At 38.7% G+C, this 27,619-nt stretch overlaps 2 protein-coding genes across 6 annotated transcripts; both read right to left on the bottom strand.

The window, feature by feature from the left end:
* Positions 1–141: 141 nt before the first annotated feature.
* iqck (IQ motif containing K) lies at positions 142–9,137 on the bottom strand. The gene is made up of 9 exons (XM_020933694.2): positions 9,085–9,137; positions 8,888–9,012; positions 8,665–8,794; positions 8,485–8,582; positions 8,277–8,329; positions 8,121–8,198; positions 7,731–7,815; positions 2,556–2,667; positions 142–428 (listed from the first exon to the last, which is right to left on the bottom strand). Exons 1-9 carry the CDS (start codon positions 9,122–9,124, stop codon positions 142–144), a joined length of 1,008 nt encoding a protein of 335 aa, XP_020789353.2. The 5' UTR covers positions 9,125–9,137.
* Positions 9,138–9,414: 277 nt separating this feature from the next.
* Positions 9,415–26,652, bottom strand: sun1b (Sad1 and UNC84 domain containing 1b). 5 transcript variants are annotated; one of them, XM_055152607.1, is made up of 23 exons: positions 24,739–25,006; positions 23,092–23,189; positions 18,800–18,991; positions 18,471–18,715; positions 18,121–18,393; positions 17,902–18,036; positions 17,053–17,184; positions 16,846–16,929; positions 16,268–16,378; positions 16,053–16,172; positions 15,883–15,976; positions 15,731–15,786; positions 15,456–15,658; positions 14,695–14,970; positions 14,514–14,606; positions 13,734–13,813; positions 13,505–13,649; positions 12,557–12,883; positions 12,385–12,469; positions 11,793–11,908; positions 11,536–11,703; positions 11,355–11,447; positions 9,415–10,851 (listed from the first exon to the last, which is right to left on the bottom strand). In XM_055152607.1, the coding sequence occupies exons 2-23, from the start codon at positions 23,172–23,174 to the stop codon at positions 10,735–10,737; spliced, it is 3,228 nt and encodes a 1,075-aa protein (XP_055008582.1). In that variant the 5' UTR covers positions 23,175–23,189; positions 24,739–25,006; the 3' UTR covers positions 9,415–10,734. The 5 variants fall into 5 exon arrangements, with proteins under 5 accessions (XP_055008582.1, XP_020788327.2, XP_055008583.1 ...); XM_020932668.2 differs by lacking the exon at positions 24,739–25,006 and adding an exon at positions 23,553–24,689; XM_055152608.1 differs by lacking the exons at positions 23,092–23,189; positions 24,739–25,006 and adding an exon at positions 26,404–26,652.
* Between the last annotated feature and the right edge of the window lie 967 nt (positions 26,653–27,619).

Raw genomic sequence — 27,619 nt, 5'->3', positions numbered from 1 at the left:
AAACTGCAAATGCCTGAAAGAAGAAGGTAGAATAGGACTATTTCTGTTTGACACTATAAGAACTACATCACTACGTTTTATTTTTTTGTGTGCAAGATAGTGAATAAAATTATTTGAACTATTGTAAGTTGCGAAATGCATTCAGTTATTCATATGGGTTTCATTAGGGCCGTGAGACCCCACTAAAGAAGGAGAAACTGCAGCCAATGATTTCACACTGGAATCAGGTACAGTGAACTTAGCCAGCAGACCATCAGAGCCTATGTCAGCCAGTCCGCCCAAACTGGGGGTCAGCCACTCACCGGGGGTCACCTGGATGGTGGGGGTGTGGACCACGGTGCTCTGTGGAGTCGGTGACATGACCTGAATAGAGAAGTCCGAGTTCTCCAGCTGAGGACTTTCAGGAAGATCTGTCATGGACGAACCAACTGAAAGAATAAAACAAAATGTACATGAACTCGCACAGACAACCTGTGAACAATATGAACATTCATGGTCCTATTTAGGTCATTAAAAAAGTGTGACTATCAACTAAAAAAGGGGGGTTCATTTGTGACTTTATTGTTTTTTTAGAGAGACTTGTTTACCAAAACAAATCAGCTTGCCTGTTGTATTTCCATTTAAGACAGTTCTTTCTGGTCAGATTGTATTAAAACAAAATACAATTTGAGTAACAGTTTTAGACAGAGCAATGCCTCCAGTTAGCTTTGTTCCCCCCAAGAAATGTTGATGACATCACTTAAAGGTATCAATAAAGATACTACAGTAGAGTTCATATCTCTTTGGCACCACTGAAAGTAGTAGCCTGAAGAATGTACAATTTACAGCAACATTTTCACACAATAAAAAGGCCAAGATTCTCTGTGGTAGTATTTTCAACAGCAAAGTTTTTGGTTGGACTATTTTAGATCTCTGTTGTTTTTAATATTATTAAATCAAAGGTATGACTCATGTCGTTCCCTGTATTTGGAGGCTGTTATTCTACCCCATGGTGTAATAAATATCCACACGTCAGGCCCAGTCAAGGACAGTCTTGTTGTGATGCATGATCTGTTGAATGCAGCACCTGTCCAACTGCCCATGACCTTTTGACCTCTGACATATCCTTGTGTGGTGCCACTACGGTTCACTTAGTGTTGCAGTTCTTTTTTCTCTATTTCGGGCTAATTCTGATTTCAGACTGTGAAATGGCAGAGGAGATATCACGTGTTAGTCTCCTCGGGTCAGTTGAGATGACTGCAGCTGTTGCCAGGTCAACTTAAAAAACGGGGGGAGGGGGCCCCAGACTGTTTTAAAATAAAGTGTAACATATATATATATATATATATATATATATATATATATATATATATATATATATATATATATATATATATATATATATATATATATATATATATATATATTTTTTTTTTTTTAAACTAAATTCAGTTCTTTTTCTTGTTGTTTAGTCGGGTTCTGGTCTACTTTATTCGAGATTTGGGTGCACAACATTAGAACTACGTATGCAATGACCACACACAGCAACATAATCTTCTTGCCAGTTCAAGTTAAATCACTCCAGTTCAGCAGTGTGCAAGTTTTTTAATTAATGTTTGTCCATACAAAATCTAGTGTTGTGTACACAATAGGAGCTGATTTTAAGTGCTTTAGCCTTTTCCATTAGAGCAACAGTCTGGACATGTTCTGTGTATCTTGTGCCCGGGGTAGCCTGTATACTGTGAAGTCAGCAGTAGTGGGGCATGAGCAGCTGTGGCAGAGCAGTGCAGAGGTGGCACGGCCATAGCCACAGCCATTGTTGTGAGGAATGTGTGATTATGATAGACCTATTGTTTGTATGGAGCAAAACAATAAAGTGCGGCTAATAGGACATTTTTATTTTACATATTTACATAAATAGTATTCTGTACAGTCAACAGTCCTGCAACCATAGACATTTCTTAATATTTTATTTAGTTTATTTACGCAAGAAAAGGCATGTATAATCTGACGTACAAACTTACATGAACCTATATAAATATATAGAATAATTACTGTGCCCATGCTGTTATCTACATTTGCACATTAATAGTGCAAGACAACCTAACACACATCTGTGAGGAAGTAATACTGATCCTACATAGCTCATAACTCACTGCTATGGAAATGTACTTTTAGAAAAATAAATGATCACTGTTGGGAAATTAAAAATGCCACATGCTGCCCTCTTGGCAGAAAAAAATACAAAATCAGTGCCCACAATAATGACTAAAGCTATAGCAGCTCTTCTGGTTTATGTCCCAGAACTGTCCCGTGCATCTTTCACTCCACTTTTGAACACAGTCATGCATTCTCAGCTGTCCCTTGTTCACATTTCCATCATAATCGTTTTTAAACCTTAAATCTTATACTATGAACAATGACTTAGATTATCACCCTGCCCCCTAACAGGTGCAAAAATAGAGATGATCAGCCATTTACCCTGTCCATGGCCATAACCGATTAAAGCAAATTAAATATTTGGTATCAGTCTAGTATAGTACACTGTAGTGTTTGTAAATGTAAAATGCTTGTACCTCTGCTTTCTTGTTGTGCCCAGAACTTCTCCACTGTTTTGACTATGTCTTGATTGTCTCTCAGTTCCTTCTGCCACTGTCGGAGCTCCTGCACATCTGGCCGTGCCCTCACCTGAAGAACACAAATAAAAGCAAAAACAACAACAATGGAAGAAAATGCAACAGAAATGTGTCTAATTTGATGGTGGCAAGAAAGGCGGGACATAGACAACACTGGCTGAGGGGTATGTTACAAATAAATACTAGAATAGACAAACTAGAGCTTGTTTATTGTTTAACTGTATGGTAAAAAAATCTAAATTGTTAAGACAAATGACATATACATAGATGAATATCTAATTAATTAGATCTTTTGTGTTTAGATACAATTCTTGCTTTAGAGTGTTTTAAATGCAATAAGCTTTAAATGATCATTCTCTCTGTCCTTGGTAATCCTTTAAATTGCAGAAAACCCCTGGTGCAGTGTTTGTGTATCTGTGTGGGCTGTTGGTATTCCCGTGAGATTAATAAACAAGGTCGCTGAAAAGAAAATGCCTCTAAGCTTTAATTTGCTTTACTTGTTTGGTATCCTGTAAGCCTCCTGCCTTTTTTTTTAAACAAAACTTTCTATCTCCAAATCCTTCTCATCTCTGATCCTCTACGCACAGGTTCTTGAGTGCCCGGCTATTCAGCATGTCTGAGAATAGGCCTGTTATATAATGCACAGGCTGGTAGAGAATTTGGCTACAGCGAGAGTGCTGCAATAGCTAATTCACTCATACAAATGGAAATCAGGGGTTCAGGGTCAGAGAGGTTCTGTTTTCTTCTGCCACTTTCATTCATTTGACACGTTGCCACAGTGAATCTTCTTCACACAATTTAAATGCAGGACCACTGAAACGATTTATAATACATGATATTTAGTCATGACGTGTCACACATTCGGACAAATAGTTCCTGGAAAGCTGCCATTGTAAGTGCACTGCTGACAGTTATGTGCAACGTTTGAGGGATGTCTGCGTATGTACAGCAGCAAAGCTTGTTACACAGTTGAAGTGTTGTTTATCCCCAGGGGTAAGTGGTGATATAAAAAAGAAGTTGCTACAATGTGTTTATTTGATTATATTATTAGTATTTGAGCACAAGCTTAATTTTAAGGTGTAGTATGAAACTTTCTGGAGATGGCATGTCACCTGCATGATCAATAGAGATAGATTGTTAAAACCATACTTTGGAACCTTCTTCAAGTTTATTATATTATTTCTATTTATTATTATTTATATTACATTATATTTATAGTCAAAGCAACCATATATCCATGGAGACAAGCAGGTGGAGGCCATTCCCCACGCCAAGTGAGGGTCAGGTTGGTCAAGATGCATGTTTTTCAGTGGATTAAACATATAAATATAATACAAAAACATGCATTTCTATGTCTATCTTTCTCCTAAAAGATTACATACTGTGACTATAAATATATATTTTACAATGTGTGCTGCATCCACATCATAAAACACAACTATAAAAACTACTGGGGACTAGTGGTTTAGACTGAAAAAGAATAGGGATATGTGTTCATTCCATTTCATAAGGAGTTACTAAATTTTGACAAACCAAGCAAGAAGAATCAGGAACAAAATCAGGACAGTTTGAAACAACAACAAAAGGAAGCTGCTACATAGTTGAAATTTGAACTAAACTCAATTAAAATCATTACCAAACCCCTGAACTGCAAAAGATCCACGAGGACAACCTGAAGTAGTCCACTGAGTATCAACCAACCACCAAATACAGGCTGCTGCACACTAAACTCCTGTTCTATTTTTAAGATGCTTCCATGTTTCAGCTTTTCTCCCAGACACAAATGCTGATGCACAAAGGCTTTATAATCACAGGCCCAGACCACATCACATGCTCCATGCTCTCCACAGACCTATTATTGCTCCTGTCACCAAAATCCAATGCAAAACCCTAAGCTACAGCATATCTATGTAGCTTGCCAAGTTGTTGACTAGATAGAAACAATAAAGTGACTGGATAAGTGGTCACTAAATCAGGTATAGATTGCTAATTAGCCCTAAACCTTTTGTGTAATGGTGTCACTGATTGACAATGCACCAGACCTATTTTCCATCCAGTTATTTATCTGTGGCTGTAGACCGTTCATCCGGAATCACAGACCCACTTCTGCTGTTGACTCTAAAGCTTGCAGAGTGGTGAGTGCGCAGTTCTCTTTCAACCAGCCCTATTAGTTTATGCCAAATACAATATCACTCAATACGCACCATGGCCCACTTTCCAGACAATGGAGCTATAGCTTTAAGGTTATCCTGTGCACCAGAGTAGAATTTTTGAAAGAATGGGCCTAAGACATGTTACCTCAAACAAAACAAAACTATTTTTTTGCTATATTTATTATTCATTTCAATTTTTTTTAGATTCTTTTCCTTGGCATTTAAGCATTTTGTGGTATGTCAGTATGTTGTGTTTACATAATGGCATAAGATTCCCATGCTTTAAATATGAGGAGGAGGTTATTCTAAAAGTATAAAACTGCCAATGTTTTGACTTGGTTTATGGTCTATATCGCTGTCATTACTGTCTGTCCAAACTGAACAAAAACTGGTTCTCACTGAGGAATCAAAATGTTGTAATATTCAATCAGGTGCAAATGTTGCCTTTAAGAGGACTTTAAGTTTTGTTGGTATATAATGTATGTAAATAAATGTAATATATAATGTCATGTTCGTCATAAAAATAAACAATTGCAATAGGTATAACACATATTTGATCTGACCTTTTGTGACCTCCTGCTTGAATAAGTGGAGATTGCTTTCACACATTAGCAAAGACAACCAATGTCTGCATTTATTTGTGTACTTAATAAATCTTCACATGCAGAGATAGAGGAAATGGCCTTGATAAAAGCTTCTCTCCTTGGCCACAAAGCCCTGATACTGACATCCTAATATGAAAGCCTATTTATTACCAGCACCCTCAGCAATCCATCGGAGTTGAGCAGATGTGAGGAAGCGTAAGGCATCTTAGCCTTCACACTGTTTATGTGTAAGTCATACATATGTGTACATTACGGCATCAGACATGGATGAATGGATTAGAGCTAGCCATGGAGCTCAGTGCAAAGAAGATTATGTAATGTAAGTGCTTACGTTTCAGCTATTCCCACTGCTGCAGTGTCCTATGTGATTGGATGAGACAAATGAATAATGGAAATTAATGGGGAAATGATGAAAGGAGGCAGATAGCCTCTTGTGTGTCCAGGGGCTGGGCCTGTCTGATACACAGGCGCTCTGCAGTCAGCGCTGCGTCAGGGAGCTTATATAACAGCAGCAAACGTGAAAGTGAGGGTGCAGCGCGCACATGGGGGCTGGACCAGGCACTATGCAGAGGTCCCCTTTTATTCACAAGACTAAGCCCATATGTTCTAATAGCTAACTCTTACTTATGTCTGTTGGAAAGTATGTAATTCCTCTAGAAATGAGAGAGACAAAAATAGACTGTTCAGCATCACCAGCTATAGAACGTAAACGTGATTTCACCATGAAGTGGCTGCTGGCAACTATAATTGTAAAAGCAATTGTAAAAAGCAGAATGAAGTGCCAGATACATGGACAGAACTTAGCCAATGAATAGGTGAAAACTAGTTATAATTTAATATAATATCTTTAAAGGTCAACTTGACTTTTGTCTTTTCAATAAATTATATTGAATTTGTTGCACACATTTGTGACAGCTCTGATGTAAATTATGCACATCATCATAACAATGTCCTTCACCCCAAATATCTCTGGTGCACCCTGAATAAGTTATGAAACTCAAGTCAGTCCCTATTTATCTGTGTGAGTTCACTGACCCCAGCCCAACATCGAACTAAAACGCAGATGTCTTTTTAGTCATTTCATTATATCCCTTGACATTATGCAGTATTATTGAATGCATCTGCATTTGCAGTATTTTATTTTTCAACCCTATCCTGTTTTTAGCTGTTTGTTCTTGTTCTTGTTACCCACTTAGAGGATATTGCTGATAATTCAGTTCATTACATTAGATCAGGATACATTGAAGGAAAACAGTTGCACAGGCTTGGCAGCAGGCTCAGTACTGCTTCCACACATTTTTTGTGAGCTAGTGCTGCCCTCTGGTGGATGTTAGCTAAACATAACTAAAACAGCATAACTATCAGGGCTAATTGCATTTAGCAACCGTATTGAAAATTTGAAAAGGATTTAAACAACACAACACATGTCCAGAAGCCTGTGATCAGTGCATTCATAGTCCTGTTTAGGTGTTTGATTTTCAACACAAAATGTGAGTGTGACTGAAATCTAAAAACTTGACATAATGCTAACCTAATTAACTTGTAGCTGTAATGTTAATGAGATGGGAGTCAGTCAGTTCTCTTTGGTCAGATTGTGCTAAAATAAAGCTCAGATTAAAGTCTAAGTAATAAAGTAATAGAGCCTCAGACAGAGCAGTGTCTACAGTCAGCATCACCCCCCAAGGGAAAGCTGGTGACATCAGCTGCTAAATATCAATATGAAGACATGTAAAGAAAAGGTACAATGTATGTGAATGGGGGGCTGATATCAAAATAGGGTGACCACATTTTCAAAATCAAAAACTGGGACACCCCTGGTTTGGGTGGTGGGTAATAATACAACTGTGAAACGAGTGTGGGATTAATGAAAATTGTTCTGCACATGTGAGTCAGTGTGTAATCACGTTTTCTTTGTGTTTTGGTCATTTTAAAGCAGCTTTTCTGTATTTTACCTAAACAAGTGGCAATTTATGTCTCTCTTGACTATTGGTAGGTATCAAATTGGTCAAAAATAGACACATCTGGGACATTTTTTGTATAAAACTGGGACAAATCAGTGGTTTTCGATAAATCTGCTAGGACAGGGAACACAAGCTCAAAACAGGACAGGGTAAATAGGGACGTCTGGTTACACTATATCAAAACGATTTAAAAATATAAGTGTTTGAATAAAACTGTGAAAGCATGCTTTACAAAAGGAGGACCTTAAACTATATCTCACAATCAATTAGTTTAATCAGAGACAACTAGAAAAGTATCAAAAGGTTTGCTGGTATTTCACATCTTCTGTTTACTTGTTCTTCTTTAGTGATATATTTGTGGTGTATGATGTGGTCTAGATTTTTTTTTTTTTTTACCTTGTATCCTCTCCAAAAAGACTGGATGATCAGAGAGGCCTGTGCTTCACTAAGTAGTAAAAATAAAGGCAAGGGCGGCCGAGGACTGAAAATAAAAAGAGTCAAGATAGAAAGGTTAATATCCTCATCAGTGACATGGTGCTGAAGATAGAACATTCATTTAAAAGTGTAGACTGAACATTTCACCTTCAGTAGGCATCAATGAAACATCTGTTTAAAGAAGACCCTGTGCCCTAAATCACATCCTTCTATTTGATTTTATTAATTTGATTACTCACTCACTCATACATTATATGCTGGGTTATAAATTAGTTGCAATACATTTTCAAATCAAACAAAGAAAATTTTAATGAAACGCAGGAATGCCTAGTACATGAGATTTGTACTTACTGGATGCTAAGCCAGTTCTTCACAAATGGGATGTCACTCCATTGTACTGGCTTCTGTCCTTGTCGACGTGGATTTTGGCTGTGAAAAATAGGAGACAATCAAATGACATGTTTGATTAAAAAGGTAGGGATTCAGTGTCATAGGGAGACCTCTTACTTGTAAAGCCACTCGGTCAGGAAGTCACATGGATTGAATGCAGTTACCTTTAGCTAAAACATTGCAATGTATCATTTCGAAAAAAGAAATAAATCAACAGAAAACTCATTAGGCACTGTTGAAATGTAAAGAGTAAAATGTAAATGGTTGGAAGAGATGTCAAACTACAGTATGTAGACTAATTAGATTTTATTTGATAGAAATGCACCTTTAAACATCCCTGTTTCAAAACTTCTTTCTGCAAAGCCTCAAGTCCAGGTAGTAAAACAGGGAAAACAGTCTTCTCCAGCCATTCTATGTAAGGATCTAACATATAAGTATGCAGACAGAAACAAATAATGTGCATTAGCACAGTTTCAGGTTGTGTGGGCCAATGGTTAAGACTTACGTCCAAATAGTTGTTGAGGAGGTGGGGAACTGTGAGCAGATTGGGGCTGTAGGCTCAGAACATTGGGCTTGCTCTGAACAGCAGGAGAGGGCAAACCTCTGGAACACTGAAGACTTGAGGATGTCTGAAACTGAGAAGAAATACACTTTTTAAAATCAATTTCCAGTGAGGATTATTATGATTTTCCACTGTGCACAAAATATAGTCCATGTTTCTAGCTGACCTTGACAGGCGTGTGAGTCCCGGAGCTGGGCTGGGACATGGACATTTGGATGCTGGCTTGTGTCAGCTCCGAGCACGATGCACTTGGAGGATTTTCCGATTCAAAGATTTCTAAATCTGACAATCCTTTAAACAAAGGTAGTACAAGAATATGAGGGGAAACAACTTAACCAAAACACCACTTTATAGCAGGCTTACCTTCGGACACTTTTCGAAGCCCGCCTGTTTTAGCGCTCATTTCTGAGTCCTGTTTTTTTAGTTGCCTTGGACGCGAATATCACTAAGGAAATAGACTCACCTGTACTTCCGGTGTGCTGCTAAAAGTAAATTAGAAAGGTGAAATGACGAGGATGATTTTACATAGATTTGACTGTGTATTTCTACCATCTGTTATATTATCTGCTAGCTACGCAGGTCAAAGTATAACACTAAACTGACCAACCACACCACAAGCAGTTTTCGTTTTTGTCGCTAGATGGCAGAGTTGTGACAGTGAAAAATGGATGAAAATGGTCAGCAAAGCAAATGTAAAATTTCTTTATTTAAAATCTTTATTGGAATATATTCCAAAGCAGTTAAGTCATCTCATGACTGAACAAAAATAGCATTTTATCTTAAAAAAGTCCCAAGATGTTTCCAAAATGCACAAAACAGTTTTTATAACAAAATATACATTGCAGTAACTCATAATTTGTGGTCACCAACCGACTTGTTAATAAATAATATTTGAACAAACTTTGTACATAACATTTCAGCCTTTCCCATCTTTGCAACCAAAATTAACTACACATTGGTTTCTCAAATATTGTGAAGACTGGTGCCACTTTTTTTCTTTTTACAGTGCATTTCTTTACATCATAAACACAAAGTCATGATTAACTTCAAATAAAAACTTACGGTGACAGATTTATAACAGAAATCAGAAAAACTACTGTAAGGATACTATTACTAGACATGTTTTAAACATAAGAGGGATATGGTGAAGTCTTAATTTTCAAACTAAATGAAAAGTTCCCTCCTGTGAGAAAATAAAACCAGTACAAAAAAAACAAAGCCTTCACTCCCCTCCGATCGATAAGTTCATTAGTATTTTATGATTTTGAGTTTAAAATCCAAGCAGTGGACTGTCTGATAGAGACCACTTTTTAAAATCCATGATGCAGGTTAAACCAAGCTTAGTAAGCCACATGCTAATAAATGTGGGGGATTTACACAACCCTTTTAACTGCTGCACATAATAAATTATAAAGCCATATACAAACACTAACATTAGAGTTCAGCTCAGTGTTTACATTGTGTTTCTGTGGACAGAGGAAGACTTTCAGTATGTCTCCACAAACATTCAATACCTGCCTAGTGTATTTTCTATTGCCTCTATAAACATCATATAAAGATGAAACATAATCAACAAATAACATAGCATGTCTAGTGTGTCAGGCAAAGATGTAGTGGCTTCAAAGCTAATACAAATGACAAAAATAATGTGAGAAGTGAACTTATACCCTTTTTTACGCATCCTTACTGAAAAACCAGAACACGCAAGAGGGTAGATTTTGTCCAGTTAGTGAGTCTCAAACCCTCACAATATATCAGTGCAAAAGCATTTCAAAAAGAAGAGATTGCTAGCTTCTTTTGTGGTTCATTTCCTGTTTGTGTTCTTCCATAGTCTTTATATATATATAGTTCTTCTTCCTGTACAAAACACATGCATAAAGCAATTTGGATCCTTCTTCTATGGCATGAAAAATGTCCAAATATATCAAAGTGTTCATCCATTTCTAAAAGTTGGCATCAGCTATGTACAGATGATGATATGTCTCCATAGATATGTTGAAGTTGATGCCTGGTTCATTGTGGTTGTGGTTCTCCGTGAACTCTGAAGCGGTAGAGGCAGGTGTATTCTGGATGACCCCAGTTAGAGAGAACACGGACCTCAATGATCTGGAACGCCTTTTCGTTGGGCTCCTGACAAAAGAAAATGTTGAAATTCAGGTCTACATACTAATATAATGGTGCAAAAAGTACCAGTAGTGAAAATATGAACTCAAGTAAAAGTAAAGTGAGATGATTTAAGTAGCATTTTAAGTATTTAATTTAAGTATTCAAGTATTTTTTTCTTTAGCAAACTTAAATTAATTCAACTGATTGTTTATTGCTTTTTAAAACATGATTCAATGTTTTGTTGTATTTTTTTTTTTTTTTTTAGATCTGGCCAATCAGAGCAGCTGAAGCAGTAATGTTAAGTGTGTTTTTCGATATTGCAAGGAGCAGAGAGACAGCCACAGATAAGTACTTACTGTACTCAGTCCTACTATTTTAAATGTAGGCAATTACAAATACATGGCTAACTAAATTCAGTTCCAAATGCAAAAAAACTGCTACTGTTACTGCTACTCTACTCAGTGACATCATCATTTGTATTTGTAATTATTTACTTTTTTTAATTATACATGAATGTAGGTATTTACCATGACGGGAAAGGTTTGAAGTGAGTCTCCATCTTCTTGATAAATATAGTTCCCAAGAAGTTTTCCTTCTTCTTGATACTCATCATCCAACCCCTTAAAATAATAATAAAAAAAAAACTTTAGTCCCAAGTCTGCTTTATAAGTTAGAGGTTACCCAAAGGTCACTGCACAATCTACATACAAAGACTGTGAAGTTGCGTGGAGCACTGGTGATGTTTCCAGTTGGCGATAATGTTTTGGGAATGTGCTCGAGACAGAAAGATGTAGGCACGACTCTCATAGAAAGCCGGATCACCAGGTAGCCCTGAGAACCTTTGAATGCCCAACAGTTCCCTGGGTACACGTCAGGCTGAGAAAAGGAAACAAGACCGCTGTAAAATACTAAATAAACATCATAGTTAATTTCCTGCTGTTTAATTTTAAAGTGGATCATCTTACCTGGATGACTACTCGAGGAGACTGGGAGAAGTACCAGAGGGGAAGACCAAACAGGCTCATGAGAGCAGTTTTTGTTTCATACGTCTCAGAGCAGCGGGTGCTCAAGATGCTGCCTCCTGAAATGTATACCATACAAAAAAAGTATGTAAATAAATATATAAAATAAATAATGTTATTTGTATACAAAAAAGGTTAATACATTGGTTTACCGAATAACGGTAGTTTCAGAGTAATAGAACATGATAGTATTGTTGAAATTATTACTTTTTTTTTCATTTAAACTACAATCTTATCTTCTGCTACTACTACAAAATAATTTAAAAACACCCATGTTTGTGCCAGTTTCATCCAGAATAGTCTGTGTAATTTACAGTGGCAAAACAGTGAGAAGTAAAGAAACCAAAAGCTTATTAAGTACACCATCATCTGGATCAACACTGTGCTTGTTAAAAGGATTTTAATACCCTGACGTCCTCCAGCCTGGCTAATGCTGACCTCCATGTTACATAATAGATAAAGAGGAGCAAAGGATAAGGACAAACCCTAGATACAGTATAATAGGGCTGTCTTGCATAAAATCTACTGTACTGACCTCCAGATTCTAGGGCAAAGTCCACCAGGCCGGTTCGATCTTGAGAAAAGAGCTTCAAAGCATTCTGGACGATCAGTTTAACGTGCTGCAGAACCAAAAACAATACCAAAGTTTATTCTCAATTCACCTTTTTACAATCTAATGACAAAAAGCAAGAGAGAAGAAGTGGTACCTCCTCTGTGAGCCCCTCCGCAGAGGCTGTGTGCTGTACGGTCCCTGTGACTGTCTGAACAATGCTCTGTGTGTGAGACTGGACCTCTCCCATAGTCTGGGCTTTGTTGAGCTCCAGCTGCTGTGACACATTTTGGAGGATGTTGAGCTCGAGTTCGGCCAGTGCCGCCTTCAAATCTGGGGTTCTGGTGTAGTGCTGCGACAGCCAGAGGAGCAAGGACTCTGGTACCTCCCCATCCTTACCACTGCCGTAGAACAGGGCCTGCAGTTCTTTACGCACTTGGGCAGACACCTCTGAGGAGATCTGTGAGGATATCTGGGTGGAAAGCTGAGAGCCAACAATATAAGATTTAGTCTTTTATATCAATATAGAATAAGCTTATCAACATGTAATTTTACACCCCACATTTCATTTTACTTAAATAAATTAACCACATGAAATACAGAAAACAACTTGCCAAGGCAAATCTAGCTTTCCACACCATCTAAAAATAACTAGTGAAAATTTACGCAGTTCCTTCCTTTCATTATTTTTGACATAGCAGGCCATGAACACATACAAAGGAGTCATACTGAAGATACAATTCATGTTTAATACAGTTTCAGCCAAGTGACTAAAATGACTCCCAATTCAAACTGAATCAGTTTCTGAACCATTTGGAGTACAGACAAATCAGCCAACCGATATATCAGTCTACCTCTAAGAGGAAGTTCTCTTTTATTAGATGGTGGTCAAAAATAAATAAATTATTAAAAAGTACCTAATAAAAAGTACAAAGGGCCCAAGCAGCCCTTAAGCCTTTACCTGTCAGTAGACACTAAACAAGAAACTGAACTATAGTAACACATTCCCCTATTACACAATATTTATTCATTAAACCCTTCACATATTTCCAGAAGAAGCCTGCAGTAATTTAGCAAAACCAGCAGCTGATTTGTATCCACTTACAGTATCGTGTAGAGTGTCCAGCTGCTCACACTTCCCCTTGCATCCGATCACACCCTGCAGATCGTCTCTGATTCTGCCCAGCTCTGACTCCAGTCTCTTCACTTGGGCAAGGAGAGCGGCATGGTCCTCCTGCTGTACGCCCACACTGACAGGAACAAGAGCCAGCTTTAAAACTCCGAAAACATACTCCCAACAGTAAATGTTCATATATTTCTTCCAGACATGTTACCTGACAGGCGCTGCATCTACAGCCTGTTTTTCACTTTCCTCCCTCTCAGACTCAAAGTGCTGCTGCTTTTGTTGCACCTCCTACAAACACAAGGAAAATGAATGGTGAAGGAGATGATGTAAGACCAATTTCTCTGACAATTTCACATGTTAGTTCAAAGAGAAAATACTATATGCTGTATTTTATATGCAGTTTTGAGTTTTCTATTGAAATCTACACAGAAATCCACACCAACATGATACACTGTTCTTTTTCAGCATCTACTACAGGCTGCAGATTTGACCAAACAATCCTGCCTCTCTCATCTCATGTTCCTTCACTAATACCTAACATGAACTACTTTACTAAAAACTGTTTCCTCCCAAAAGCAACAGACTTTTAAACAAGTAAATTAGAGACTGTGCAAATTATATTATGCACTAAGTCCAAGTTTTATAGTATCGCAAACTATAAGATTTATTGGCAAGGAAAGTAAACATAGTTTAAATTGTGTTTTAACTCTGTACAATACATCTAATGGTTTGTTATACAGTGGTCAGTATTTATCAACACAATATGTTTTAAACTGGTCACTTAACTATTACAATTCTGCCCAGTAAAAAACATTCAAATCTTAACTCTAATAAAAACTGCTAAAACAAAATGTTTATTTGCCTTATATGTTTCCCACAAATTAAAACGAAAACCACTATGAAGTAAAACTATTTAATTTAGCTGAAGTTGCTTTGCTACTTTGCGCATTTAAATCTATATTACCACTGCAAGAATATTCTTAAATACCTCAGTTCTGGCAGCCAAAGCTTTTAACAGCAGTTCCAACTCGGCCAGTCGTGCTCCCTGACTCTCCTGCTGTTGTTTCTGCTGTTCTGCGGTCTGCATAAAGAACATGATGCAAAATGCAGTATTAGAACTTTTATCTAAATCTTTCAAGATTTATTACTCAGACCTGTAATGTGCCTACCTGTGCCCACTGTGTCCCCTCCTTCTCCAGCTCTCCCTGCAGAGCTCCGAGCCTCTGCTCCAGGAGAGAGGACACCCACAGTCCCAATCTCTCTCTGTCCGTCTCTGTGTGGAGCTGCTCCTTCAGGCTGTTGTACAGAACCAAAATGTCCCCATGCCTCTGCTCCTGCTTCTCATCACCCTGCTTCACCCGCTCCCACAGGAGGGCCAGCTGCTTCTCCACCTGTTCCAGACGGGACAAGTCCACACCGGAGAGGACCACTGGAGGAAGGGCCGACTAAAGAAAGACAAGGAGAGGAAATATACCTTAGTGCTCAACAGGTCTCACACAATACACTGTATGTCAAGAAGACAACTGTAGTTCTCAAGACAAAAGTAAATAGTAGTCTATAAAATTAATTTCCAAAATACAGAAATTAATCAGGAACATGAATTATAGAAGGTTTTATGATGCGTGAGAAAAAAGGGTTTACTAGCCCCAACAGGCACTCAAAAGCGCTTTACAGCAAGAAACCACTCATCCATTCATACACCACTGTATACATACAAGAGGGCAAAGCGTGTGAACTGTCTTGCCCCAAAAACAATAGCAGAATTCACCTGTGGGAGGTGGGATTTGAACCACCATTCTCCAGATTAGTGGAGCTACACTACCAAATGAGCGACTGCTACGCCACATATGTTATAACATTTTCTGCATGAACATCTATAGATATTGTGTTGATGTGGTTGTACAAATTCACTTGAGTTGTGGTCACTTACTGATGCCTGTGACACTGGGGTGGTTGGGGTGTATTCCACTGAGGACTCCGGTGCAGCAATAGGAGCAGAGACAGACACTGACTTCTGGGTCGACATCAAGTTTGACAGTACAGTGATGGGAGATGCTGGACGCCATTCGGTGAGGTTTATGGCAGGGAGATAGGCGAGCAGAGCCGCAGTGGACGGACCCCACCACCAAAGGGCTACATGAAAAAAATAAAGAATCTGACTGTGTGCTGGTATTAATGATTTTAAACCCGACTTCTGCAACTTACCAAGAAGGAGTAACAAGGGTAATAGGAGCAGCAGGAGCTTCCATAGCTTGGGAAGGCTAAAAGTCAATGCAGAGATTATTGTAATCTTGTTTAATGTACATTAGTTTATGGATTATGCATTAATGTCAAGCATTTCAAAAACATTGCCTTACCTTGTGAGAAAAAACACATTCAGAACAGACATCAAAGAGACCAAATGGTACCATCCACAGGCAAGAAACCACAAGAGCCCTTTTCCGGCATTTACTGTTAAGGAAATAAAAAGAATATGACAAACCTAGAAGTAGCATTTTAAAAGAAATATTAAATCATATCCACGCACCTGGAGCAGCTAATAGGAACCAAAACAGAGAGGCAGACTTTTGTGTTACAGTTCCGACCCCTGAGGCAAAGGCTTTAGCTGCATTTACCACACAGTAGCCAGGCTGAAGGAGGCAGTAACCTAAAAGAAACAATACAGTGGAATTTAACATAACAACTATTTAGCAAAAGCCTTTGATTTATCTGTACAAAATCAAATCTTGAGAGATGTTTGACCTGTGAATGCCAGTATGCTCCATAGTGCCCCTGCCAGCCTTCTGCGCCTGGAGCAGTGTGCATGCAGGAGAGTATGTGTGTCCGAATACTGCTTTCCTTTACAGTCGTCACCTGTTTCAACCATAAGAACATGAAGACAAAACTAAGCATGTAAATATGACAAGATAACAGACAACAAAACAAATAAGTAAATGCAAGTCCAAAAATGTGCCTATGAATCATAATTAATTAAATCATCTACATTTTGTTCAGGCACATGCAGCATGAATGTGTCACAACACTGTTCGTCACACCCCTGTGCTCTCACAGCTGTCTTACTTCGACGACCACACCCTGTGGTAGTTAGTAAGAACATTCATTTCATTACTCAAATATGAGCAGAACTGGTTTGGCTGAGAAAAGAACAGTATTTAAGTGGAAAAAAGACAAACTAATAGAGTCGTAAAAAAGAAAGCTTTCCCATTAGCAAAGGCACATAGAATGCTTATTAAAAATCGGCATGCACCATTTGACCTTTGACTGTGCGGTCAATCATACAAAGAAATCTAATTGTAAAGTTCTGATGGTCATCCACTTACATAAGGAACCATTAAACTTGAAGTGCGATGCATCTTCAGTTGTCAGATCCTTCACATTCAAGCTGCCACAGAAGCTTGAGTGCGCTGCAACATACAAAAACACAACATTATCACAGTGAAAACACATTTTTGTAATTGAATGAAGACACTGAAGAGGAGTTGTTGTTTCTTTCTTTGCAGTCACATAAGAGAAGCATCCTCTGATACCTTGTTCTTCATGACCAGTTGTTCTGTAGTATCCCATAACTCTTTGGAGAGTGCTTTGTTTTAACAACTGCAGTCGAGAGACACTGGATGACAGGGCCTGCCCCACTGAACTTGAGACCGATGAAAAGACACCTGGCGACACAATGGCCCCATACACTCATTAGCAAAAGCAAATAGAGTTGAAAAAGGATGAAGAAAAACTGCATAGAAAGGATGATCTAGAAAGGAGCCAGTGATCAAGGAGTCAAGGAAATACCAAGGAATGCAAAAGGTATAAAAAGGTGTTCCATCTAAGGATCTAAGGACAGATTTATAGTGCATATGGTAGGTTATATTACCCATTTGCTAAATATCATACCCAGTTTTTTCTAGTTCACTTTTATTTCCTGATTCAACATGAGAGCTCAGATGAGAGTTGACTATGTCAGATGTCCAAATTTATGAGGCCGGGACCCCTGGACTGAGAATAACACAACTAAGAAAATAATTCATAGCATAGTGCCCCGCAACCGCCCTGTATAGTTATAATTTGACAGATAAAAATATAAGACAAGATGGTTATTTAAACTGCAAGAAAAAGTCCTTCTTTGCACATAAATTGTCCTTGCATTTTGGACGGAATTTTGTGTTGATGTCATGGATCATCGCCATTTCCTGTCATTTTAAACATTTATTTTTAACTTTTCTTCTCAACACTTGACTGATGCAAAACTACCATATTTACCAGATGTACTGCACAGTAATAATTACAAAAAACATGAAAACCTGCCTTATGCACTTTAAATCACACAGGGTAAAGCAGCGTCAAAAAAGAGAATGAAAAAAAAAAAGACTTGAGTAATTGTGTACCTTTTCCAGACAGACTCTTTGCTTGTGAACCAACCAAGAGCACTCTGTTGAAGAATAGTGTAACTAAAGACACAACAGACGCCAGTGTTTGTCTGCTGTAACTCATACACGTGTTAGATATAGACCTCAAAACACCTGGGGATACGAGCGATAATGAAATTAAACCTACATAATATCAAAAGTTCTTCAAAATAGTGATTAATTAATAAAGCCTGTTACCAGTTTTGTTTCTCCGACTTCTATCTCTGGAGTATATACTGGTGAAAGGTGAGGATGAGGAGGAAAGCACATCTGTGGAGGCTTCTTGGACACGAGAGGAAGAAGAGGAGGAGGATGAAGATGTCGTTTGTGTTGTAAGCGCACCCGTTCTTTGGGAGTGGTGTGCGCAGTCTTTACACAAGTAACCATTGGCAACCGTTGTATGAGATTTTGATGAATTGGCACTGCAGCCGCCATTGACACTGGTACTGTGGTCAGAGCCAGAGCCCTTTTCTGAAAAGCAGAATAAAGCCATTTAAAACAGTAGTCCTCAAGATGGTTTGAAGCGCTACTGCAATTATTACACTTACGCCTGTGTTCATGAACAGTAGAGGTGGTAGTGATTATTGTGGAGATGTTGCGTTGTCTGAGTTGAGACTGATCCAAAGTAGAGGAGTGCAAAGAGGCGTCAAAGGCTGTGTTGCTTTCCTGAAGTTCACTGTTGTGTTGTATAGGAGTACTAACAGCTGAAAATGACAGGGCTACCCTTGGTGTAGAAACTTGACTCAAAGATAATGAACGTGATGCAGACTGTTGCTTTTTGCTCCGAGATGTTCTAAAATAAAAAGATAAAGCTGATTTCAATAAGTGTTTCCAAACTGATTTATACTAAATGAGAAAAATCCTTGCACACTCTTACCGTGTCTCTTTCCTGGTGCTGCTGCTGTAGCTGCTGCTGCTCTGGCTGTAGTAGTCCACCACACTGTTGTTGTCCAGCTGTGCCACACTGTTCTTCAGGCGCAGGCTCCTCCTGGACATCCTGGGAGACTCGTACACAGGAGCTATCTGGTGCTCCTTCTCAAACTCGAGGGCTGTCGTCGAATAGCTGGAGCTACAACAACCGAAAATGTGAAGTCAACATTTGTGATACAGAAAGATTAAAGTCCAATAAACCAACAACAGAGCAAACGAAAGCCTGTGAAAGAACACAAATAGAAGCAGATCTTGTTTCCTCTAACTGACACTGGAACAGGACAGGAAGTGACTCACTCACAAGAGACACACTACACAAAACAGCAGACTGTTCTTCTGTGGAAAAACTATCCAGAAAAGCACTCAAATATGCAAATAGTGAAATAATTCTCCTCCATTGCCTGTTGCACGGTGACCACAAATGCAGGACACATGTTGTAAAGTAGTTTGCCATGTGCAGAGAGCTCTGATGACTCACATCGCCACACCCACCTGGCAGAGCACACAGAGGCCAGTAATCTGTTCTGACCAACAAGGAACCGGACAGTTAGGGACAGCTCAGAGTACACAGGTAGTAGGTAACAGACCGCTAGTGATGGAAATACAATTTGAACATTGTATTTAAGACACCTTCACAGTTAACATGCTACACAGGTCAAAGTAACACATGGGCTATGGGAGAGCACTGTTCTGCCATTGGACAGAGGATGAACTTCCTGTCAGACACCTGGGCATGTATAGATAATGTTTTCTTTATGAACCCACAGGCACTGAGCACCTGCACTAACGATGCACAGACTAATTGTTTCACAAATAATCACTATCCACTATTTGAATACAAACTGTACAGAGCAGTGGACTCCTCACACCAGCATTAAATCCTGAGGATTACTCTGTCTCACTCAGATCTAATTATACACTGCTCCTCCTCCTGCTTCTTAGGCACAGGCCAGGACAAACGCTCACTTATATTTGTACGTTAAACACTTGTCATGAGGTTAATGGGCCATCAAATCAATGATAGAAATATGAGCATGACAATACAGTTACTGAAATCAATGCTATAAATAACTTTAAAACTAAAATATATATAAATCATGTTTTAATTTGTAATCACTACTAATGTTGTAACACGGCTTCATCCAAAAAATTCAGAACTGTAAAATACTCAAATGTCCAACTGTAGCCTGCTCCTATAAAGATCCCTCTTGGCCCATATCAGTGGCATAAATAGAAGCGGACACAGTGGTGCACAGTGAGGTGCCACAGTTGGAGGTAGATGGGATCCACAGAAAGGAGAGAGAAGTCCTGTGTGCTGCCGATGCCACCGGGCTGACTGTTACATAAGAACTTTTGGCAGTTTGGCTCTTCCCACACTGTGCAGAGAAAGTCCAGACTACAAAGAGAACAATGTGCACCAAAAAGCCTCATGCTTGATCATTTTCGCCCTAAAAGAAACATTTTTGTTTTACAATAGTAATTCTTATGTGTATAGCATCTATAAAACAGAGGGTCACCAATGCAACTCCCTGTCTACTCCAGTCATAGTACTATGGCTTATCATGACAGCATCCACATTTAAAAACTACCTAATCTGTTTGCTTTGGCCTGTAAAGACAATAGGGAGTAGTTAGAGGAGACTCCTCTTCTTCAGTTGTAGCTCTCATGGCTTAGAATAGATCTATGAGATTTGCATAGTAGACAAAACAGTGTTTTGAAAAAGCACTTTATACTACACACAAGTATAAAGTAATACTGTGTTTTTTAGTGCTTTACCCTCACATGCATTCCTCTCTCCTAAATACAGTAGCAACATATTTTCACAGTAGAAATTTACAGGGACTCATCAAAACTCTGCCCCTCTGTCTCTCTCTGGAAAGACCAAGTGAACAATGTGTTCTTTCCCCCCCAAGACATTAACTATTTAAAGAGTCAGAAATGTAAGCCACATTTCTCTGGGCTGGCAGAACTTGTTGCAATGATTCAGAATTGTCCCTCCCACCATGTTTCCCCTCCCTCTGACACAGCAATGCCCCGCCCCTCTCCTTCCACATTACACTTATACCACACACAGCTGCTTCAGGTGGTCATTGTGGAGACTGCTCTAAACAGGCTCAGGAGACACACTTTCAAAATATATATTTTTTTGTATTTTCAAAGGAATGATACACAGGTTACAATCTTTATGCACAAGTATTGTTTGATGACATCTCCTTTCTAAAACCATTCAGAGTACAAACTACGAACACTCCTGAGTTTAGAAAACAAAAAGACCAACGGTTGTTGTCACCTGACCTGTGGTTTTCTGCAGTGCCCTAATTTTCCTACACCTGTGCCTTACTATACATGCATATTTTAACACATCCTCAGGTAGACATAAACCTGAATTTAAATACTGTAATTGTGATATGCCATCTATGGACTGACTCAGTAAAATGCAGAAGTTGTTAAATCTTCATTTGCGAATGTAAAATGTGCATTGCTGATTGAGATGAGCTGGGCATGTGTGATGCTGCTCAGTGTAATTGCTTTGTATAATGTATGAGACTGCTCATAGAAACAAGCTCAAGAGATGTCGAAAATCAGCTACTAATTTATACTAAATCTGGTTTTGAAATCACTCATTTACTCATGTATTTATACTGGGGGAAAAAAAAACAATCAAATCTGTAATTTCATAGAGTAAAATAAATTTGCCTTTTTTTGTGTTGAATACAATATTACAATATTGTCAAAAAAAAGCTCTTAAAGATATCATTTGGGTATCAAAATCAGTCAAAATCAATTATCAAAATCGAGTATTGAGTCCATTCTTTAGCGTCAGTAGAGTTTGAAATGTTAGTATTTAGTCCCTTCAAATAAAAGACTAAACAAATTTATTCAAGAGGTAAACTACTATCAGTGATTATTATGAATCATCAAGGGCCTGTGTAGTTGGACAAAGCTGTAACAACTTGAGCAGGTTTCCAACACTCGGCAAGAGGCCAAACAAGCTCAGCCATGTTCACTTTTCTAAGTAACCAAAGGGCTATATAAATCTAGTCCCTTTCACTTATCCATCAAGTCATTCACCATTCTTTTAGGTTAGCATCTACAGGTCAGATCCAGACTGCCACACCTTTGCATCAATCACAACCAGAGATACAGACAACTATCATAAAATATATTCATGACAGACTTCTGTTGGGGCCTGTTCAAAATACTTCAATTCATCTGGATGTTAAAACATAGTTTGCATTCCTCCAACGGCTATAAAACAATGCACTGGCTTGTGAAAACCTTTTAGAAACTACTTTCACTAAAAACAAGGGCGGTTTTGCATCAAGCATTTTGTTGTCTGACTGGAGGATGTGTGTCATTCCGAGGCCATAGCCTTCCTGAGAAATTCCAAAGTGACAGTGACACAAGACACCATCGTACCACGTGCACATAGGCTTCATGGTGAAAACAAATATTTCAAACAAAAGTTCATTTGTGTTCCTAGTCAAGTGTACGCATTGAACTAATTAGTTATAAAACTATTGAATAACATACATGAATCACATGCAATATGCAAGAACTACTGTGAATACTGCAAGCAATGATAACTGTCAGGTTTATTTTGATGCTACAAGAAAAAAGGCTTCATACTACTCAATACTAATTTTGGGTAGTATCATGGAAAGACAACAATGGACAATAGACAACATTTCCACTCAACATAATCGTGTTTTGAATGGTATCATGCAGTCACCACTGACTAGTCTTGATTTAGCCCAAGCTCACACAAAGGTTTCATTTGGACCCTTTGTGATTTTTTTCACTATAAATACTTGTTCAAATGAATATCTGGTTTTGATAACCATTTTAAAATTGATTTTTATCTGGGTATTGGTACTTTTGACAATCCTACCACCACATAGTAGCATACAGTTTCTGCCCAGTTGCTCCACTCATAAAAATAAACAAAAGACCATGAGGCTGACTCATACAAACCACCAACACAGAAATTGGAGGGAAAAAAAGGAATCCTCAAGTGAAAACAGCTTGGCCAGTGCAATGCTCTGAAACCTTATTACCTTATTGTATAACTGAACAGATTCAATTAACATGGTAAACTGACAAGTCCTATTACATTATCTTTAATTGACAATGCTCAGGCAGATCAACCAGAAAAGCCCCATGAAAAGTAACAGACTACAACTCCACATGATAAAAAGTGCTGAATGCAGTATTTATAGTACTCGGCTCAGTACTCACCTGAGGGCGTAGGTATAGCCGGTATTGTCCGGAGCACACAGTGGCGGAGTATATGTGTGCAGTTGGGAAAAATCCATGTTCATTCTTCGTTGTTCAGACTGAAAAAGTTGGGATTTGATGGAAAAGACTAAATAAAAATACATGCGAGTTTAACAACCTATATGTTGGCTCCTTTGCCCCTAAACACTGTCACTATGAACTCGATCTAGGACAATTTTGGTCAAACTCAGAGCTCAAGCTTTGTTTTGACTTAACATAAAGCAATACAGTAACACAGATAACCTCATTTTATTTCTCTAGTGCAACCTATTTTAATCACTTCCAACACAGCTCTGTCCTCATCTACTACACACCAAGAAGGCTCTACTAGCCTCTAACACTCAGCACTAGTGAAACAACTGCACATTCCTCTCCTGCATAAAGACAAAACTACTGCTGTAATCCTGACAGGACTTGCCGACCTCTTGCCGCATGTTGGCTCTGGCTTGTTGACGGACACACGACAGGAAAGCTGCGATGAATCAGTTGGTTGTCCCAAGTAGATGTCAACTGTCTCCAACAACTGGTACAAATGGTTCGAAGGCACAACTATTCCTTCTGTTGAATTCACAAGGCAGGCTCGGGGTTGTTGCTGCCACTGTCTGCTAGGAGAGCTCCACACACTGAGCAGAGTAGTGTAATGAAACCAACTGAAGCCAGCAAGGGGTGGGGCAGATTTGGGCAATAGGCGGGAAACCACTGGCCTGCCTCCAGTCAAACCTGCTTTTTGTAAATACACGACATGTGGACACAGCATGTAGGCTATGTAGTGTGCTGCTGCTGACAAAGCAACTTTACACCATATCTTCAACTGAGACAGATACAAGCAGACTGTTCAACTAAAAGTTTGAATACAGCTACTGGATAATTAGTACAACAACAGATGATCATTTCTCAAATCTACCACTACAATCTCAAGTATAATCCTATTTAGATCCTTGGTGAATCAGCAGAGTTGAAAAGGGATACACCTGGAAACCAATAAACTTTTAAATCAGACTGGATTATTGTGTTCTGGCTGGTGCTGGAATTCCAAATTTTAAGAACACATGGTAAAATAAAACATAGCTTGAGCTCAGCACCAGACATAAACATACTATGTACAGTGATATTGCACTACAATGACATTTTCCCACGGCACACATGCTCACCCACACGTGTTTTGCGCACATTCTTTTAACATGAGATAGTTTGTAGTTTGTAGTTCAAGGAGAAGGAAAGTGTTAGTGCTGTCTGTGTGGCCTTGAGCGCACATAGTGACCAGCCAGGACACTCTCATATTGCCTAATCCTATATTTAGATGTTATGTATTCAGGCAACGCCGCTAGTGGCCATTGACAGCTATGGGACGACGTAGGGTGGCTATTTGCACATTTAACGTTTAAATGTTAACACTTTCACAGTAAAGGCTACGCAATATATACCAAATTATAAAGTCTATTGGGTTGTAAACACAGAAGTCAAAATAAGGCCTGCGTTATAGGCTACCAAAACAGATATGAGCCAAAGGAGCCAAAGACCAGTATGTAAACAGGATGAGGTATTATCCACTAAGATACAGCTAAACTAAGATGTCAGTCAAATAGTAAAATAAGTAATGACACTTGCCCGCGTGGTTAGACTCCATGTAGGATATATGATTATTCTTTAGGACCGTAATCCAGCGGATCGTCAGCTCATCACGTCATATGCGCAAACTTCCAAGAGCAAACCGGCGCATCAAAACGCAAATGTAATATCCACTATAGTTAGAAAAAAAACACTGTAATGCGGATCCTGTAAAAGGCCACAAAGTTCGCAAGTTGTAACTGAGTGTTATGCTAGGTGCACAACACGCAAGCTATCCAAAATGGCTTCCCGAGTGTAACAAAGCCAGAAGGATCGCTGTTGAGCTGTTCCTCCCACTCCCACCGCTCCCAGGCCCTGGACTGTAGGCCAGAGCGCACGCTTCAAATCTATTGGAGGAGAACGGTTCTGCAGCAACAACATGCGCTTGGACCTCGGCTGGCCCCCAGGCACCGACAGGGATCCCACTATTGTTATGAGTGAAGCCTTGGATGGTCTCAAGGGAGAGTCAGTAGCTCTGCATCTGTCACTGAACCTCAGCATCACATTACTATCCATTGATGGATTTTTCTAACAGTGTTCTTCTTTTGAAATCTTTATCCTGCAACTTCGTATCATTATATAAAAACTATTCAAACCGGTTAACACAGTTAAGTTCTGTAGCAGAAAAGTAAAGATGTTATTAAACCTGTACAAGGAGACACACAACATATTTGCTCATGGTTAAAATACCACCGGTTGTGCACCTGGCGCTTTGTTATGGATCTTGGCCAATGATAAACTATGCCTCGTGGGTATGAACTAAGAAACACTTCCTCCTTAGAGCAGAGCTATTAGGACTTAACGTCCAACCTGTTATTGTACGAGTGACACTGTTCATTACATTATCTCCATTTCGCCACTTTATGTAAGCAGAATAAATCATGAATTAACACAACACAGACATTTTTTCCCAATACACACACACACGCACGCGGCTACAGTCAATTTGGACCAGAACCTCTCGCCACAAGAACATTTTCTCATGAACACTCTATAAGAGCACTTACTATCACTTTAGACAATTGCAGTTAACCAACTTGCACCGAGTGTCTGCACTTTTTGCCTCACTGTATTTTTATTAATAATTTGTATTTCAATACAATTTGCTTTACATTATATTAATGGATACCCTATATATATATATATATATATATATATATATATATATATATATATATATATATATAGTTTATCATAGTTTATATTATTTTTCTTTATTTAATGTTGAACCATAATGCCTATGTAGTCCTAGTTTGTGAATGTTTTTCACTGAGAAATGGCAATAAAAACTTTATTTATTTAACGATTCTGAAAATCACCAGAGCTTTCCCAGAACACCAAGAGTCTCGGGTGCCATCTAGTGGACAAATTGTTTCAGTAGAAACTTGATGAAAACTAACCGCAATTCACGCGAATTGCCCATAGGTGTGCACATGTGTAGGCATGCGTGTCAAGCTAAAAAGTATATATTTTGATTCTTTATAATGAAATCATGCAATATTAAAAAAACGAGGTGAAGACAATTGTGAACTTTTTCTAAGCTAAGTGTCGATTATATTTGTAGTAAGAACATTGCAAAGGATATGTGTGATACGTAGACAGAGCAAAAAGAGGTATTAAGAAAGTTTGTAAAAGTAGGAAAACAAAAATTAGAGGACAACTCACATGCAGGGAGAAGCTAATCTGCCTGTCTGCGTCTGCCATGCGATAAGGAGGTCAAACACGGGCGCGGAGTCCGATCCTCACTCCATCTATGTGGACAGCAGAACGACTCTGACAATGAAGGTGAAGTTTCTGGATTCACAAACTAGAGATACTTTCGACAATGTAATGTAATTTGATTCTGAAGTGATCTGACTGAAATGAAGACTCTTCACTGGCGTTTGCCTTTCCCGCACACAGTCACATTTTCCGTTGTAGCGTCTACGTCACTGACGTCAGTCCGTATATGGTCATAATGACCAAATTTGGGTTAGACTAAACCGCTGACAATGGAGCATATTGCCCCTAGTGGTGCTTGAGTATATCATGAGAGTTGGTCTTTTTTGTACTTAGTTTTTTTGTTTGTTTGTTTGTTTTTTTGTTTTTACTGGGCTTATGTTGCCTGCCTTTCTGAAACCCCTGGGTAGACTGAAAGGTCTACAAACAAAACATTAAAGAAAACAACAACAAATCAGAACCCTATAGGGAAATGATATAAAGGTCAATTAATATAGAGTCTGTAGCTTGCACATAAAGTAATCTGAGCAACAGTTCTGCCGACCCAAACCAATTTACTTTATGTTATGTCAAGCACTGGTATGAGGACAGGACAGACCGGACAGACTGGGCTTCCTTCGTCAGAGTTGGTGATGTGATCCTTTTGTCTGTGAGATCACGTGACTAAGAGTATATGAATGACGACTATCCTCATTTTACTATTTGGTCTCGGTTTTGTTGATATCTACAAACCATGAAAATACTTGTGTTTGTGGGGTTAGTGGGATTCCTCACCTCTATACGGTGTGAAGAGATGGAGCGCAGTAAGTAGGCCTGCTTACAATGCTTCTTTATTGGGAGATACATTTTATTGAACTGTATGTGATTTGGTTGTGACTATGACTTTTTATTTCACAGAATTTTTATGTGAAATTTGTCTAACAGCCGCAAAAGGTGAAAATGATGTTAGAATCATTTCATAATTACTGACATAAATGACTTAACAGTTTCTATATTCTTTCAGAAATTGAGAAAGCTGTACATGATGCCCCAGTCAGAAATAGAAAGAATGTAATTAAAAAGCTTAGGCGAGGTGCTGTGTGTTATAAACTCCCAGAAGACAAAGTATCCCCCTGTCTGCACTTGTTTGGTAAGATATTAGCCTTTGTTTTAAAGGTGCACT

Source organism: Boleophthalmus pectinirostris, unplaced genomic scaffold (genome assembly GCF_026225935.1).
Source record: "Boleophthalmus pectinirostris isolate CB_2022bp ecotype Guang Dong unplaced genomic scaffold, ASM2622593v1 HiC_scaffold_17, whole genome shotgun sequence".
NCBI lineage: Eukaryota > Metazoa > Chordata > Actinopteri > Gobiiformes > Gobiidae > Boleophthalmus > Boleophthalmus pectinirostris.
Note: the sequence above shows the minus strand (reverse complement) of the source record. Positions and strands in the feature narration are given on the sequence as shown.